The 19,280-nt window shown below is 40.7% G+C and overlaps 1 protein-coding gene and 1 non-coding gene across 2 annotated transcripts in view; both read left to right on the forward strand.

The window, feature by feature from the left end:
- Positions 1-19,280, forward strand: part of KCNU1 (potassium calcium-activated channel subfamily U member 1) — a 136,367-nt gene that overhangs the window by 114,129 nt on the left and 2,958 nt on the right. The window contains exons 27-29 of the mRNA XM_066383593.1: positions 6,723-6,917; positions 8,629-8,753; positions 12,019-12,398. Coding sequence (XP_066239690.1) covers positions 6,723-6,917; positions 8,629-8,753; positions 12,019-12,398 — 700 coding nt within the window. The remainder of the gene's footprint in view (positions 1-6,722; positions 6,918-8,628; positions 8,754-12,018; positions 12,399-19,280) is intronic.
- Positions 13,941-14,016, forward strand: TRNAG-GCC (transfer RNA glycine (anticodon GCC)). The gene has a single exon. It is a non-coding gene; the product is annotated as a tRNA-Gly (tRNA).

Below are 19,280 nucleotides of genomic sequence, written 5' to 3' on the forward strand. Positions count from 1 at the left end.
ACAATTCTAAATTCTCTTTGATTTTTCAAAAAAGCTTGGTCACATACAGCATTCCATCTTTTATAACAACTATCTGGCGAGGAGAGCCAACTCTTTACATTCTCAAGATTAAGAACGTAAGAGCCGGAACATTTGCTACCAGGGGGAATGAGTGGGTAAGCTGCAGCCTGCCTGCCTTTCAGCTTCAAGTGCATCGGCCGTTGGTGTCACAGCTGAGGAGACACTGCTTTCTTCTCTCTCTAAACGATCCTCCAAAAGCTTATGCAGAAACCAGTCCCTGTATGACAGGGACACAGAGTTCAAGGAGAGAGCTTTGGCCTTTGAAGGTGTGCGTTGTGTTCAGAGCCACGTCGACTCTCCCTCCGTGCTGCCCCTCTCTGGGGCTGGTGCTCTGACCACATGGTTGTTCTTCAGCTCTCAGCACCTCCCTAGCCACTGAGCGCACCCATTGCATCGATCACAGGATTTCCATAAGTAAGATTAATTCCTTGTACAAATGTATTGAGCAGCTGTGTGCAAGGCACTGTCCTAGGGGCTAGGAACACACCAGTGGTTGACCAGGCCAAAGTCTCTGCCCATGTGGAGTGCTTGCTGATGGAGGAGGTTGACGTAAACACAATGACTGAGGAACAGATAAGGCAGGACAGAAACATAGAGGAGCTCGGGCGATGTGACATAGGAAATGTAGGGTTAGAGGAAGGGGTTACAAACTTCACTAACGTGGCCGGCCAGGGCAGCCCTGGGAAGGGGGCAGCATGTGTCTGGTCCGGAGGAGAGGAGAGTGCACACCATGCTGCTCTTTGGGGAGGAAACACTAGGGCAGGAGGGAGAAGGGCAAAGGCAGTGAGGTGGGAACACTCTTGGTGTGTTCAAGAAGGTTGACTAAAACTCACAAAATCTGTGCATAGCCCTTTGTGAATGGCTGCACGAACTCCTCCAAAGGAAGTCCTTCTTACCCAATGGCTCACAGACTCCTCCTACCAGGCTTTCCATGGAAAGGCAGCAAAATAACTGGACATCTGTACACAGGTACTTCAGTGACAAACCAGCTGCCTCTGGAATTCCGCGTGAAAGAGGCGTCATTCCTGAATTGTGTGGGTGCCGCAGAAGTATAGCCTGCACTTTTAGGGGAGCGTGGCTGGTGCCCGTGTCCCCCTCATGGGCTCAGTGGCATTTGGTACTGAGAGAATTGAGTTGTCCTGGGCTCAGCCCCCCTAAGCCTTGGCGAACACAGGGTCTCATACATCCCATCAAAATGGCAGAGAGAGAGAACACTGTGTCAGTGGTAGGTAGCCACTCAGTGGACTGACCCACCTGAAGGGTTAAGCAGCCTTCAGCTGTGACTGGGCCGGGGAGAGATGCATGGGAGGGACTGAGACAGGTTACTTTCCCAGGAAGGTGGCCTTGCCTGGAATTAGTGACTGGTGTGTCTGGCAGAAGGTGACTTCTGATGGACTGGACCTGTTTGCAGGATACATTTTCAATGACTTTCCATCCCAGTTCTCTACAGAGAGTCCTGGATGGCATTTGGCTCAGCGCTTTAAATTACAGTGGAGCCTTAATTAACCTGCACTGGCCCACACAGGTAGGAGCAGTCCCAGAGTCTGTCTAGGGTTGGGGCGAAGACTAGGACGGGCACAGAAGGGCGGAAAGAGCAGAAATACAAACAAATGAACACATTACATAAAACATAGGAAACAAACACTTGGTAATAAGAATCAATACTTAGGCCTCTCATCACTTACTATATGATGAGTGTGACCTCATAGCCTCCTTAAGGAGCACGCCATCCTCCCAAACTGCCTTCAGATATTGTATTAATGGGCTCCTCCATGGGAGAGGAGCCTGCTGGAATAGGAAGGAAGCTATGGAAACACGCAATAGTTTTCTGAGGGCTCACAATAAAGTTTGTGGAGGGAGAGAAAGCCACATGTTGTGGCTGATTCATGGTATACTCACAGGAGGTCACAAGTCACGTTGCCTGTAAGTACTCCTGGTAAGTGCTTAGTTTAGGAGTGCCATGTGGTCACCTGAATATGGATGATCATGGCCATTAGAAGACATCCTTTCTGTTGAGGGGGTCAGCTTGGATCCTGAACATCTAAATCTTTATTTACTGATCTTGTGTCTCTCAGCTGTTGGAATCTTGACTGATGTATGGTACAGCAAAATGATACCACTTAATACTGTTAGAGCTCCAGCCCCAACTCTCTGGTCATTTGAGCTGAGCTAGACCTTTGAAAACATTCAAACATTCAGAGAAACTTGGCCATTCTGTTTATTATTATTATTATTATTATTATTATTATTATTATTAGAGAGGGGGTGGGACAGGCAGAGACAGATAGACAGGAAGGAAGAGAGATGAGAAGCATCAACTTGTTGCTGCAGCACCTTAGTTGTTCATTGACTGCTTTCTCAGACATACTTTGACCAGGGGGCTTCAGCCGAGTCAGTGACCCCTTGCTCAAGCCAGTGACCTTTGGCTTCAAGCCATCAACCATAGGGTCATGTCTATGATCCCTCACTCAAGCTAGTGACCCTACACTCAAGCTGATAAGCCCACACTCAAGCCAGCAACCTAATGTTTTGAACCTGGGTCCTCAGCATCCCAGGTCCATGTTCTATCCACTGTGCCACCACCTGGGTGAGGCAACCCTGCCCACTCTTTTTTAACTCCCCCCTGCGCCTGGTACTGCTGACTCAGCTTAGCCTTCTAAGGGTGGGAGTGATTTCCTGTTATCCAGCCCCACAGAAAGAGCCCAAAGTATAGGCCTGTGCCTCTTATTCCATCGTCTTCATTCTTTTGAGGACCATTTGATCTTGGTCAGCCTCCTGACTTTATACCTGCTTGCTAGCCTCAGAGAGGAAGACAAAATTTGTCTTTTTGCACTAGAAACATTTGGGGCCACTTTGGTGGCTCCAGACTATATTCTCTAACATCCCATTTTATGCTCCATCCATATCAAAGCGTCTCCTCGCAGAGAAATGCAGGAGGAAAGCAAAGCCTCGACCTTCGCTCACGTGAGCATGGCAGTTCGTGGGCCAGGGTCTGCCCTCCTTCTAGCAGTCTCTCATGAAGACACCACTAGCGATCACGGCATTCTGCCTCCAGATCACACCTGCATCCTTCCCAACACAGACCTCCAGTCAATTCTCTCTGCTCAGTTTGTTGTTGAGATAGTATTAATAATCAGAACAATATCATGATAGGAGCGGTAATAATGACATCTCGATCACTTGCTCTGAGGAAAGGTCTTTGCTAAGTTCATTACCTACATTGCCTTGTTTAATTCTCCTGTCAACTCAGTTAGGAGAATACAGTTATGTGCTTCATTTTATAGATGAAGAATCTGAGGCTTAGAGGGGTAAACAATGTGCCAAAGGTCACGGCACTCACAGATGACAAGTTGATGTTCAGACCCAAATTTTTAATGATTACAGAGTCAAAACTCACTACCACAAACTGCCACTCCAGAAATCGCTCTCTGTGATCATGACTGTTTTTCCAGTGCGTTGACATTGAACTCCTCCTGCTTAAAGGAGCCTGTCTCCCAGAGTGCTCCAGAGTTGTTGAGGAGACAGGCAGAGAAGATAAGACCGGGCTGCACCCACCCCACCATTCCCACCCACATCTACCCTCCAGTCAGAACAAATCTGCCTTCTTCTGGTTGTATGAGCCTCCTATGTAATTTTTGATTTGTAGAAGGATTTCTGCTGTTGAGAAGCCTTTGAAAACCACTCCCTAGAAGTTAGACCATATGACCAACAGAGAGACATAAAAGAAAAGAACCAGAATGTTGTTCTCTATTTGAAGACAGGTTTTCAATTTCCAGTCAGGAGTCCGGCATAGGAGACAGGAGTCAGCCATTCTGTCCCATTTTTCCATGCCCCTTCTGTCCCATAATTTCCCCTCTCCAGAGAACATCTTCTGGGTTTAGCTTTTCAAACCTGCTGCCCAGGTTTAATGCACCAACAAATGTATTTCTGGTGTTACACAGTCCAAGGTTATAATTAGAATCAAATGTTTGTTTCTCTGGCCCTGGCTGGCTGGCTCAGTGGTAGAGTAGTGGCCTGGCATGTGGAAGTCCCAGGTTCAATTCCCGGCCAGGGCTCACAGGCTCTGCTTCTCTACCCTTCCCCCTCTCTTTCCTCTCTATCTCTCTCTTCCCCTCCCACAGCCATGGCTCCATTGGAGCAAAAGTTGGCCTGGGAGCTGAGGATAGCTCCACGGCCTCTGCCTCAGGCACTAGAATGGCTCCTGTTGCAACGGAGTAACTCCACAGATGGAAAGAGCATTCCCCCCACCCCGCAGTGGGCATGCCAGGTGGATCCCGGTCAGGAGCATGTAGGAATCTGTCTCTCTGCCTCCCCACTTCTCACTTCAGAAAAATACAAAAAAAAAAAAAAATACAAAAAGCTCTGATGCATACACTACCTAAAAGGGCAAGGCTAAATCAGATGGATTCAGGACAGACTCCCTCAGGGAAAAGGCAAGTAACACCTGAGCAGTTTCTGAAATAAGATGAGAGCACCAGTCTTGACTCCAGCTTGGTGAACTCTATTTCCAACTTAACACTTAAGGGCCCTTGTCCCTCTAGTGAGTACTCAGAAGACATAACAGGGCTTCTCTACCTTTTCCTCCAAGTCACCTTTAAGAAACACAAAGCAGATTGAGCCTACAAATCCCAAGGACAGAACAAAGCCTGAATGAGGTGGTATGAACTTGTCACTAAAGTTGTTCAGCAGGTGCAGGTATTTTCTATTTTCCCTTGATATACCTGGAATTTCTCTCTCAACATAAAGGAATGTGGTTTCCCTCCAAATCTCTTGATTCACTTGACACTATGGCTTCAAATATCTCCTGGTATACTATGTAAACTCCTGCCCCAGTTGGCAAAACGTGCCTATCAGGTATGATTCAGATCCACTTTGAATCCTCTCTCGATTCAATGCTATAAAAATTAAAATATGAAGTAACACTCAGGACCATAAAGCAGGATTCCCATATGGCTTTATGTTTCTGAAGAAAACTTCCGAACTGCACACGAATTAGGGAGCATTCCCCTTTCTGTATAAGAAAAATGAGGCCCAGAGAAGTGAAATAACTACATCAAGGTCATTCATCTGGTTAGTTGCGGTTGTCCTACCATATGACCTCATTTTCAATTAGAAGTATTTCTCAAAGAAATGTTTGGTCGTAAGGCCTTTTGAGACTCTCAGAATAAAAAGCAGCAGTGACTAAAATCTTATTACCTATGTTATTAAATAATATTCTATTATATATTGTGAGACAGACCTCAAGCTTAATTGTAGCTAAAGTATTATATAAACACTGAGGGCTACAACATTTTCTCACACTGAAAGTCCAAATTCTAGTCAGTAGAATTGTATTAGAAACACTGTTCAAGTTTAGAAGTCCTAAAATATTTCAAACACTTTTCAACTTTCGTATTTTCTTGAGAAATAAAAGAGAGAGGGAGGAATGAAATGAAAAATGAAAGAGACCTATAAGGACAATACCTCAGAATCCCAAATGATAAAAATATAAGATGAGCCCACAGAGTAAGGGTGACATGTAAATCCTATTATTGTCCCCAATATAGAGTTGCAATCCTTTTGATGTCAAAACTGAAGAAATGATATATTCAAAAGCTAAGCCTCTCTCAGTTAAATATGTAAAGTACCTATTTCCCTGGAGCCCCTGACACCAGGATAACCCTAGAATTTACTCCTTTTCTTTAATCAGTGGAGAATTATTCTAACAGCATTATGTTTGATCACTGAACACTATGGCCACTTGTTCTTAAGTGGATTCTGGCTCAACCTGGATTTACATCCTCTCCTGCCTCCTGGATTCCAGGAGGGAGGCTTGTGTGTGCTAGCTGCAGGAACAAAGGAGAGATGTGAGGAGACCATGCCTAGGGGAATGCCTTCAGTCTGGACTCAGGTTGTTTTAAAATAAGAAGTCAGCCCACATGTCCTCCTTCAGTTTCATTTTGATGTCAAAAGTTTTTAAAATTCCACTTATTCATTCAATAGCTACAGTTTATGAAGTATATGCTAAGAGCCATGGGAGAGCTAACTATTAATAAGACATAAGTCAACACCTGTCTTCAAGGAGCTCACAATCAAAAGGAGTATCAGTAGCTTCACATCCAGAAGATTCAAGTACGGATGACAATATCAGTAGTCCCCTAAAGAAAAATCTATGGAAGTCTCATCAAATACATATTTTAAGATATATGTTGATGATTTACTAGGGCATATGTGGCCTGACATACTTCTCTGGTCATTTTTGGGAAAGGAGAGCTACTTGATGTCAGTGTAATTATCGCATATTGCCTCGTCCTCAGTTCCATCTGTGGCATTTGAAATGCCACAACCACTGTATAAGACACACTAAATTTTCAGACGCCAAATTTTTCAAAAAATGGCATGTCTTATACATTTGGAAATACTGTACTCAGTTCCTTCTTGGTTACAGTGTAACCCCCAAGGGAGCAGGAACTGGGTCAGTGTTCTTTTCTCTGCACTTTGCCTGACCCAGTGCCCTATCTAACTGTCAGCCTTTAGTTGATTTTAATAATGATAGTAAGAGATACTGCCTTACACCATCGGGTTCATTCCAGTGATGACCACAAAATTGCCAAGAAGATACAAATCCACCATTTAGAAGTTGGCTTTTCTGACTTAACACATGGCCTGTCCTTGCTTTTCAGGCCTTCTACAATTATCACGTCCTGGAATTAGTTCAGATGCTGGTGACAGGAGGGATGAGTTCTCAGATTGAACAACATTTGGATAAGGATCAAATCCATCCGCGAAATGAATCCTGCACTAAAGTTTTGTCTGGAAAAAAGCGTTGTAAGCTGGGGCTTCTGTCCTTAAACCAAAGCATTTTTTCGGACATTGAAGTGAGTCTACTCTTAATAGAGTTTTTTACTTCCTCACATCTCTGAGTTTCTGAAAATGGTCCAGGCTGTTTGGGTTCCTAGATGGCCTGTAGCACAGAAATAATAATACAATGACAACAAATTCATACAACTCATATCCATAGAGCATTTTGCAATTTGCAGTGCATTTCCACATGTTATTTTTGTTTCAACAATGTCAGGAGGTAAATAAAGCAGTTGTCATTACCCTCATCTTTCAGATAAAAAAATCCAAGTCCACAGGAAGCATCAGAGAGGTCCAATAACTTGTACATTGACAAGTGTATTAATAATAATTGTAATGTTTACAGAGCATTTCTCTGTGCCTGACTGTTTCCTTTTTTTTCTCTTTTAATCTGGCCAAGGATTTACATGGTAGCTAATGTTATTAACCCCACTGAATAGGCCAAGAAGTGGAAGCCTAGAGAAATAAGTGCTTATGCAAAACCACACTGTCCATTAGTGCCGCCTCTCTCAGTACATCTGAACCACTGAAGAGATCTGATCAGCTCAGCTGAAGTCAAGCAGAAGGCTTCTGTGTTCAGGACTCAGAAACTGATGCGATTAGACAGTGCAAAATGCTTGCGTGTTCTTAGCCCAAGAAGCTGGTGAACAGTAGATGACAGCCAGGTAGAAGACAACCATTCTGGCAGATCCCAGTGGAGCATCTGGGCATTTGGGGTTCAGAAGTAGAGTCCAGCATGGGAATGAGTAATCTATTATCAATGTGGTGCCTTTTGATTTAGTTTTCATTGGCATTGCATTCAGCTCTATAGTGTCATTTTAGGGGCAGGTTTTTATACGGAAGCATCTTTTGTTGGTTCGGAGCGTATCAGCAGAACCCCCTTTACAAGACACAGGCTCTTCCAGCCTCTGTGCCTGCTTCGCCTCAACAGATATGGGCAGAAGGGCGAGCCCCATGCTCTGTGCATCTGACTTCCACATGCAGACAATACCGGAGCTCCCTCAGTATGGTCTGCCCCCTTGCACTTTTGTGGTCCTGGGTTCCTCACCTAAGGTTGACTTGTGAGTGATTATATGCCCAGGATAACAGCCACTGTCAATGTCCTGTAGGTATCAGAGGTGACATGAACTGGCCAACACACTTCTTTCTTCACTTAGGTCTTGTCCTGGGGAGTGGGGCGTCACCCACAGAACGAGACAGTCTGGTCTCTTTTGACTTCACTGAACCCATTAGCGGCTGCTTTTGAACCTGGCATCCACTTGTAGTGCCTTTGTTGGCTATAGCCTGAGAGCAATGTCAAGGGGAGTGCTCAGTGCTGTGAGCTCTCGTAGAGTGGGATAAGATGATCAGTCTCAGAGGTCACTTAACATCCCAACTATTCACATACCCTGAAAATGGAATGTTCCAATCTGGGTTCACTGTTGCTTCTTACTGGTTACCACAGCAGCAGTGGTACTAAAGGCGAGCATACTGACAGACCACACAACACTCACCAGGGGCTCTTGAAAGACCAGGGTGATAAAAAACAATCACTGCGATTAGATGCTAGGGACTAATCATTACTCTCACTTCCAAGCCACTTGACATTGCCACTGTCAAGATATTAGAAAACAGTTTTAAAGTCTTCCAAACTTCTACAACAAGAAAGAGGAAATGATAAGCCAGTACGTGGTTGTCATTGCTTGTTTAAGGAGCCAACAGACATAAGTTTCGATCTTCTCTCCCCAGCCAAAGAAGACCTTTGGGCAAGTTTTCTGTGCATTATTAGATAAGTTTGGAATCCTGTGCCTTGGCTTATACCGCATGATTGATGACGAGAAGCACCACATGGAATACAGAAGGGGAGTATGCTGGTTTGGAAATTGGTAGCCATGTGACCAATCATAAAAGCCAAAGCTACTTTATTCGGTGTGAAAGAGAGGTCCAGAACTCAGGGTCCACAGTTGCAAAGAAGGATGCAAAGAAGGAGACTATGATGTAGGAATAAGGAATAATGAGTATAAATGATGTGAATACACCCTGGGAGTTATGATCCAGTGAAACCAATGTAAGAGTAGTGTGTCTGTCCCCATGAGAACTGAAACGTAGACCCAGATTTTGAATCAGGGCTTTTTGTTTGTTTGGTTTTTGTTTGTTTTGTAACTTATCCCTTCTTTGTCTGTGTAACTTTTTAAAGCTAAATACCACTGTTCACATTGAAAACATTTATGCTGGGTAAATATTTACTGGGTGCCTCTTTTCTAGCCACTGTGCTTTGTATGTATAATTTATGGGAGTTATTTATTCACATTTTTCTTTTTTAAAATGTTTTTATTATTTATTGATTGATTTTAGAGGGAGAGAAAGTGAAGAAGAGAGGGAGAAACAGGAACATAGTTTTGTTTCTGTATGTGCCCAGACCAAGAATCAAATGGGCAACCTCTAAACTTTGGGATAATGCTCAAATAAACCGAGGTATCCAGCTAGAACTATTTATTCAAACTTAAGTTTAAAGAAAGATCAATCTGACATCAGTGGGGAAGAGACAGGAAATATATGTAGAGGACAGGAGGAGAAAAGCGACACATGGCAGTGTAGACCCAATCTACGCTTTGCACAGTGAGACCGGACAGCAGTCAGTAGAGGAGGATAAAATAAAAATAAATAGGGTGAGAATAGACTGACAGAACCTGGTCCAGGAGGAAGGGGAAAGAAGCCAAATTATTCAAAATGGAGTTGTCTTGAATAGACTGAAAGATAACCTCTCTGCTCATAGGAGAAACAAAGGAAAAGGATGAACGCTAAGGCAAATATAGCAATAAACAAGGGGTGTGTTTAAGGGAATTTTTATGTAACACTGGAATTTCTCTGAAGAGATCTGATCAGTTCAGCTGAAGTAAGGCAGAAGGCTTCTGTTTCCGGGACTCAGAAACTGATGCGGTTAGACAGTGCAAAATGCTTATATGTTCTTAGCCCAAGAAGCTGGAGAACAGGCATAGCCATTGCTGAGGGAAAAGATGGAGGAGGAAGTATTACAAAGAGTTGAGAAAGAGGTAAAAGTTTAGATTAATTACTAAAAGGAATGAGGGAAGCCATTTACAGTGCATTTGTAAGAGCAGTTCTAGACTGGGATATGAAAAGACAAAGGTTGGAAGTCCTGACAAAGTTGAAGAGTAGATGTACTCAGAGTACGGGAATGAGAGAGAAAGAATGATAGAAAGGTGTGGACAGACAGTGATACATTGAAGCATAAGATTTTAGAGGTGAAACATACCAAGAAATTATAATGTCCAGTATGTGGCCATGAATGTGTGCTTTGGAGGTAAAAATCACTGGGTACTGAAAATCAAAGAAGTGTGTCTGGCTGTTGGAATTGTAAATAACATAGACACTGAAGGTACGTACGATGATGGGGCACTAGAGTTTGAAAGAAAAGGTGTCCCAAGTGCCAATAGCCTAAATAAACATGGAGGGCCATATATGACCCAGATGAGTCAAGAGGGAGGGTGAAAGGGCTGTAGAACACGAACCACAAAGGTGGTGAGGAGGAATATGTTTCAGAAGCAGCATTGGGAAGAATAAGATGAATGATGCTGATCTCCCCCCTCCCATCTCTCTCTCTCTCTCTCTCTCTCTGTCTCTCTCTCTCTCCCTCTCTCTTTCAATGCCTGAGCTTCATCCCCTTCCCCTGACACTTCTGGAAAACCTGTGGAGCATGGTAATTGGGAAAAAGGACAGCCCATACTTGAGAGGACCTCAGAAAAAGAAATGAGACTTCTGTTTTAAAGGGAGTATGTGATGATAGTAGGTCTTGTTTAGAATATTATAGAAGTTATAGGGGACTCAGTGGGAGAGATAAAAGTGGGAAGATTATTCAGTAAAATAAAGTCAGTGTTGCAATAAGATTGGTGTTTAGGAAAGGAGAGGTGATTTTTTGAGGCACCGATGAATAAACGCAGGCTGAAAGTCATGAATGTTTATTCTGTCTCAGGGTTCTGACAGGAGGACTGGTGTATTAATTAATGTAACTCACATTTATTGAGGATTTGCTATGTGCCTGATACTGTGTGAGGCATCCTTGCTCCCTATATTCTTTCCATGCAGGTCCAGGCTCAGGGGGTTCTTTAAGACTCATCGACGTTCACTATTTACTTGCCAGTCAAGGTTTCAAATACAAAATTTTGTTTCTTTTCTTCATTGACTAAACTACGTTCTATGAGAAAGTTGGTTAGATATGTATTAGGGTAAGCTTAAACCAGAATGGAAGTATTTGGAATTTGCATGTAATGGTCCAGTTTTTTGTTTTGTTTTGTTTTGTTTTTTGTATTTTTCTGAAGCTGGAAACGGGGAGAGACAGTCAGACAGACTCCCGCATGCGCCCGACCAGGATCCACCTGGCACGCCCACCAGGGGGTGACGTTCTGCCCACCAGGGGGCGATGCTCTGCCCCTCTGGGGCGTCGCTCTGTCACGACCAGAACCACTCTAGGGCCTGGGGCAGAGGCCAAGGAGCCATCCCCAGCGCCCGGGCCATCTTTGCTCCAATGGAGCCTCGCTGCGGGAGGGGAAGAGAGAGACAGAGAGGAAGGAGAGGGGGAGGGGTGGAGAAGCAGATGGGCGCTTCTTCTGTGTGCCCTGGCCAGGACTTCTGCACGCCAGGCCGACGCTCTACCACTGAGCCAACCGGCCAGGGTCTAATGATGGTCCAGTTTTGATAAAGCTTGGCTAAGTGCTCAGTATTGTGCCGGTTGAATTCATTGCTGTAGTGGATATTAAAAGGAAAGAACCTGGGATCAGAAAGGTCTTTAGAGATATATCAGTCCAAACTACAGCCCTATCCCTCTCCTATTAAAATAATGAGAAAAGCAAGGCACAGAGAAGGGATATGCCATGCATAAAGATGGTTAGAGTCAGAGGCAGGGTTAAAGCTAGTCTCCCAGTTTCTAGTCTAGGACCTCTCCTATTGCACTATGCCAGAGACACTTGTTATTCTCAAAACAAAACAAACAACAACAATAATGAAACAAAGTAAAAAAGAAAATCTCCTGACCCGCAAAATGACTGCCCTATTTTGGGCAATGCCTATAGCCATGCTGGCCCAGCTGCAGAGGCTCAGACTCATCTTTGCCTTTTCTTACAGGTTTGTGATCACCCGGCCAGCCAATGAATTTAAGCTGCTGCACTCAGATCTTGTGTTTTGTGCCATCCCTTTCAACATTTATTATAAAAATGATAGTCTTGCATATCAAGGTTCTTATGAAATTACAAATATAATGCCAGTGACACCAGAGGCACCTGCACACATAAATTGTCCTCCCACAATTGACCCAGTTGGCCAGAGGACAACACAGCCAATGAATATACCAGACTGTATTTTGAAGTCAAAAGCTAACTCCTTTAGTATTTCTAAGCAATCCATTTTGACTCAGAATGATGAACTATCAGTCCAGACACATCAAGGTGAAACTGTGAGGAAAAATGGAAAAGAAGACATGAAGGAGCCCTCTATGGAGAGTGACAGTATGTATTCATTCTAGACCTGCTGACGGTCTCCACAACCTTCTAGCTCACTACTTACAAGGCATCTCCAGAGATGTCATCTTTGAACAGGGAAACTAAAAATGAAAGCATGTCATTTGCATTGCTTAGTGGTTGACAAGCAAGCAAAGGGGAAGAAGCAAAGGGCTGATCCAATCCTACTGATTCTGGCACGATAAATAAAGACATATCTTCTATAAAAAATGTCTCTGTAAGGAGAAGTAATTGTTCTGTGTCCTTTGAGAAGAAAATGTTAATCTGAGCTGTGTTAAAGCAGTCCTATAGCATGTCGAGTTTCCTCCAGTCAGAGAATATATGATAAGTGATCAAAACAGAAATAAAAAAGACTTAGACACAGGAGACAAGAAATAAAGAGCCCCCAAATCATGAAAGTTCCATTCTTTCCCTCAGACAGGCAAATAGTAAACTAATATATTATCATCTTCTCTTTTTTTTCTCATGCTTTTTCTTTCTTCATCACTCTCTGTAGGAGGTGAGAAAGACCATGTGGAGAGATGCCAGTTTGAACTGGAAACTGATTTATATAAAACTAAGACCTAAGTATATGCCTAGCACAAGAATAAATATTCAAGTATCTTGGGATGGGGTGCCTAAGTCAAGTCAAGTAGATTGAAATATGTAACCTCCCAGAATCAAGAATAAAAAAATATAGCATAAAAATTATAAAACATTTCCCCATATTCCAAAAAGAACCAATCCACTGCTCCATAAAACCTCATCATCAATTATGTCATTTGATCTAGATATTAATCTGTTAACATAGGAAACAAAACATAGGAAACAAAAGTTAAGCATATCCAGGAAGCATTTACTCCCAACTGGTGATCTTATAATGAGGAGTTTCATAAACAATGTCTTCTTGGGTTATATAGACACCACATACGTAGAAGGGAAGAGGAAAGAATAAGAAACCATATTTCTCATAAATGGTTTTACATAGTGTTTATTATGTCTTTGACATTTTTTTTTTACAACATCTTTTCTGATTTGGTATTATTGCCTATATTTTACAAAGGAAGAAACTATGTCACAAATAGAGTTGCCAAATAAAGCATATTCAGTTAAATTTAAATTTCAGATAAACAACAAATTTTAGTATGACTGTGTCTTAATTATTGTACTTAACTAATAAGTGATCAAATCATCATGTATCTGACTCCAGCACTTGTACACATTATGCCTTCAAGAGCACAAATACAAGAAATAAAACAACAAAAAATTTTCATTTAAAGGAAATATATTGGTTAAGTTTAGGTTGTAATGAAATCAACTTAATCTATATAGAAAACAGTGATTGTAAGGAAAGTTGTCAGAGAGCAAAGAAATAATTTCTTTTTCTTTTCTAAGCTTACCTGTATTCTTCATCTTTTTCTTTACTCATATATGGTAGAGTATACTTTCTGCAATTTTAAATTTATAAGTAGAATTATAGATGCATGAAATATTTAACTGCCCTGTCTCTGAATTTCAAATCCTAATTTCTAAAATAAAATATATAGTGGGGCCCTGGCCGGTTGGCTCAGTGGTAGAGTGTCAGCCTGCCATGCAGGAGTCCTGGGTTCAATTCCCGGCCAGGGCACACAGGAGAAACGCCCATCTGCTTCTCCACCCCTCTCCCTCTCCTTCCTCTCTGTCTCTCTCTTCCCCTTCCGCAGCTGAGGCTCCATTGGAGCAAAGTTGGCCCGAGTGCTAAGGATGGCTCTATGGCCTCTGCCTCAGGTGCTAGAATGGCTCTGGTTACAACAGAGCAACGCCCCAGATGGGCAGAGCATTGTCCCCTGGTGGGCATGCCGGGTGGATCCCGGTCGGGTGCATGCGGGGGTCTGTCTGACTGCCTCCCCGTTTCCAACTTCAGAAAAAAAAAATATATATATATATAGTGTGCTCAGTTTTGACCACTTTATCCCACTATCAATAGCTGAGGAGCTGGATGCTCTTGAATGGAAGACTTTTCTTTAGGGAAGGAAGGGATAATGGTCCATGTCCTAGAACGACATGCTGCTGACATCTACTGCAAAGACAATACCATTCTTTTCCCCCATTCCTTGAGCCATTTTATACACAGAGAAGCAGGTTTAGCAGAAACTAAATTCTTCTGAGAAAGTATGGAGGAGCCCTACATATACTCAAAACACAAAAATCCACTTCTGTATGCATATTGGCCAATCTGTTTAGCATCTTAACCTTAGTTCTCCAGAGTTAAACCTCATTTCAACACAGCAGAGAAATTGGAATAAGAAATTCATTATTATTCAGTATTTTATTGAAATACATACCAGAACCATGACTAAAGAAATATTGAGGTATAGGCAATTTTAGCCAGTGTGTGAGCTCTCACACTGCCAGTATGGATAAATAAAATTGTTAGAGTACCCCTAGACTCCGCTGTCAAGTGATTCTTTAATTTCAGACCAAATTCATTACTTATAGAAAGCAGCATAGTAATACAAGTCACAACACTATATTGTTTGACAATATAGTGGATACAAAATTCATAAGGCTTGTTCAATTCATATTAATAGAAGAACTGATATGAAGACAAGAAAAAAACATGCAAGCAATTTCAGTTTGTAAACAATATGTAGACTAGGAATTTTTAAAAAATTTTTAATCTCTACTGATGAGAATATATCTGAAGAAGGCCAAAACACTAATTCAAAAGAATATATGCACCCCTGTATACATTACAGAGTTATTTACAACAGCTAAGATTTGGAAGCAGCACAAGTGCGCATTATTAGATGAGTGGATAAAAAAACTGCAGTATATTTACACAACAGAATACTACTTAGCCATAAAAAAAGAAGGAAATCTTACCTTTTGCAACAGCTTGGATGGACCTGGAGACTATTGTGCTAAGTGAAATAAGATAGCCAGAGAAAGACAAATACCATTCACCTATACTGTATATGTAGACTCTAATGAATAAAGAAAACTAACAAACAGAAACAGATACAGACTTATAGATACAGAAAACAGATTGACAGCTGTAAAGAGGAGGGAGTTCAGGGGCTGGTGAAAAAACTGAAGGGATTTAGCAAAACAATAAAATAAAATAAACCTCATAGACAACAGTATGATGATTTTAAGATGGAAAGAAAGTGGGGAGGTAGGAGAGAATAAAGTGGGCATAAATGGAGATGGAAGAAAACTTGACTTGAGGTGGTAAATACACAGTACAATATACAGATGATGTATTACAGAATTGTACACCTGAAACCTATATGCTTCTATTAAGCACTGTCACCCCAGTAATTTCAATAACTATAAAAAGAAAAAAAAATTAAAGATTTTTTTGATCCTATAACCCCTTGAAAATTGGATAAGAGCCAAATAATAATGCTTTTTATTTTATTTTATTTTATTTTATTTTATTTATTTATTTGTTTTTCATTTTTCTGAAGCTGGAAACAGGGAGAGACAGTCAGACAGACTCCCGCATGCGCCCGACCGGGATCCACCCGGCACACCCACCATGGGGCGACGCTCTGCCCACCAGGGGGCGATGCTCTGCCCATCCTGGGCATCGCCATGTTGCGACCAGAGCCAGTCTAGCACCTGAGGCAGAGGCCACAGAGCCATCCCCAGCGCCCGGGCCATCTTTGCTCCAATGGAGCCTTGGCTGCGGGAGGGGAAGAGAGAGACAGAGAGGAAAGCGCGGCGGAGGGGTGGAGAAGCAAATGGGCGCTTCTCCTGTGTGCCCTGGCCGGGAATCCAACCCGGGTCCTCCGCATGCTAGGCCGACGCTCTACCGCTGAGCCAACTGGCCAGGGCCAATAATACTTTTTAAAACAGACAATAAGCCCATAAAAACTTAGAAGGGAAATGAAATGATCTTTTTAAGTGAAAATCACCAGACAAATGAGACAAGAAGGTTAACATGACCCCAGATTTTGGATATTAAGACAACCTGGAAAAGACCATAAAATGAATACATTTAAAATGATGAAAAGTTTTAAAAGTATGATTACAAGTCATAACAGAGAATATAATACTTTGAAAAAATGAGCAGGCAGAGTTTTAAAAAATCAAAACTTCTAGAAATAGTTGATTAAATTAAAATTTTAATGTGGAGGTTGAGAAATAAATACAGATAATCTGAAGAATTGACTTAACATGTAAAATGGAGAGATAAATAATGTGAAAAATATAAAAGAGATGTTAAGATATAGAGGAAAGAATGAAAAAGTCCAATATATCAATAATTCAATTTTCAGATGGGGAGATAATGGAGTAGATGTCCCCTCCAAAATAAGAAATATGAAAAAGGTGTGATTAAGTAAGATTATTGTAATATCATAGCATTGTTTAAGAATAAAGCAGAGTTTATAACTGGAGCACCTAAAAAAATGAAGAATAAAGTCTGAAGATAAAAGGAAGACCATACAACTTCCAAATCAATTGACAGAAACTAAGAAGTAAAGGAACAAAAAAATAAAATTTAAAATTTTGAATCAATATAAAAAGTCAATATTTTTTTAGAAAATCAAATTAAACTAATTGCATATAAAAAAGTAAAGGGTTAGTAATAAATATAGGTATATATTAAATAAATGTAAATGGATCAAATTTGTTAGGTTAAGGATTAAGATTTTCAGAATAGATTTTTAAAAACAGACATATGCTATTTATATAAATTATAAAGCTTCAGAAAATATGAAATGGAAGGAAAAGAGACATAGAAAAATAAAGACAAAAGTAGTGACCCTGCTAGTATCAGATAAAGTATTCCTTAGAGCAGAAATTATATCTGAGAAAAATGATTTTATTTTATAACCTAACACTAATCTTCAGCTAGCAAACAATATGAGGTTTGAAACTTTATGCATATAACAGGCCTTAAAATATAGAAAACTAAAACTGACAAAATTACATTAAGAAATTGAGAAATCCACAATTATAGGGAAGAATTTTAACATATAAATACTTTTGTCAGAAACTGAGGATAAAGCAGGAAAAGTTGGTACATAAATAAACTAGTATAAACTACATTGTTTTGACTAACTTGATTAAATAGAGATTAGATAGTGTAAGGCAAGAGAGGCAGACCTGGGAAATTGATCTGGTGTTGTTGTGAGAGCCCAAAGAAACCACAAGGAGAATCAGATGAAGCAAACATAGCCTTTATTGTTTACATACAAACCAGTACCAATAGTGGAAGATCTGCAGAAGCTCTGCACTCTGTTGAGGGTAGTCATGGTTTTCATAGCTAAGCCCTGGGCAATAGCTCAAGTGAACCCCTTTGTCTACAGGCAGGCAGGCAAGCAAGCAAGCAAGCAAGCAAGCAGGGGTTGTTGGGGAAATGACCATGTCATTCTGTTCTGTTTCTCCTTGGTAATATCTCATGACACAGTTTCTTTGTCCTTAGTGAAACCTTAGCTGCAGTGTTTTTACTCTCTCTTCCATAGCAGGCAGCCAGGAATTGTGACCATGGTTCCAGGGACTGAGGAGGGAGTAGTGCCATGTCCAGCATTAATGTTACACTGATGATAGATAGATAGATAGATAGATAGATAGATAGATAGATAGATAGATGATAGCTAACCTAACTAGCAGCAAGTGGACATTCTTTATCAGCACACATGTTATATTTTAATTTTTTATGAAGTTATCAAAAGCGATACTTTACCAACCACATTGCAATACAATTCAAAACTGGTAACAAATACCCAGACCTCAACAAATAAAAATTTTTCAACACATTTGGAAATAAACAACAACACAAAAAAGTTAATCTACCATGGGTCAAATTTTAAACTTTGTAATGGGTATTACAAACTTTTGAGACCCAAATGATGATGAAAAGACTATTTATTAAATTTTGTAGCATTTCTTTAACAAATGGTGGTAAAATAAAACTGTATATACACATGCAAAAAGTGAAATAGACCTTTACCTTATATAGTATACAAAAAATTAACTCAAAATAGATTAAAGATTTAAATGTAAGTCTTAAAACAATAAAAATCTAGAAAAAAAGTAGGGGAAATACTTTATGACATTGGATTTGGCAATGATTTCTTAGCTATGTCCCTAAAAGAACATACAACAAAGGCAAAAATATATACTGTATTCCCCATGTTTAAGATGCTCCATTGTATAAGACGCACCTTAATTTTGAGGCCCAAAATTTGAAAAAAAAAAATGTATTACATAAAGTTATTGAGCTCAAGTTTTATTCATCATAAAATTCATACAACTCCTCATCATTGTCAAAACTCCCATCTATTAGCTTGTCCTCATCGGTGTCTGATGACGAATCACTGTCTTCATATATTGCCTTGTCCTCAGTTTCATCTATGGCAGTTGAAATGCCACAAACACTGTATAAGACACGCCTACTTTTTAGACCCCAAATTTTTTGAAAAAGGGTGCATCTTATACATGAATAAATACAGTAAGTGGAACTACATCAAATTTTAAAACTTCACAGTAAAGGAAACAATCAACAGAGTGAAAAGGCAACCTACTGAATGAGAGAAAATATCTGAAGATCTTCTACAACTCAACAAATAAGATAAAAAATTCCATTTGAAAATGAGCAAAGGACTTAAATGAACATTTGCAAATGGCTAAGAATCATAAAAAAAGACTACTGTCACAAGTCATCAAGGAAATGCAAATCAAAATCAAAATACATACATACAATGACATATAATTCAGCCTTGAAAAAGAAGCAAATCTTTTTGTATGTTACAACACAGATGAACTGTGAGGACATTATGCTAACTCACAATTGTCCATTTTTCTCATCTCACGGCACACATAAACTTATTACTAAATTTTGCGGTACACCAAAAATATATTTATTGTTAATCTAACAAAAAAGTAGATATAATTTTG

This window comes from Saccopteryx leptura, chromosome 4, assembly GCF_036850995.1.
Source record: "Saccopteryx leptura isolate mSacLep1 chromosome 4, mSacLep1_pri_phased_curated, whole genome shotgun sequence".
Lineage (NCBI taxonomy): Eukaryota > Metazoa > Chordata > Mammalia > Chiroptera > Emballonuridae > Saccopteryx > Saccopteryx leptura.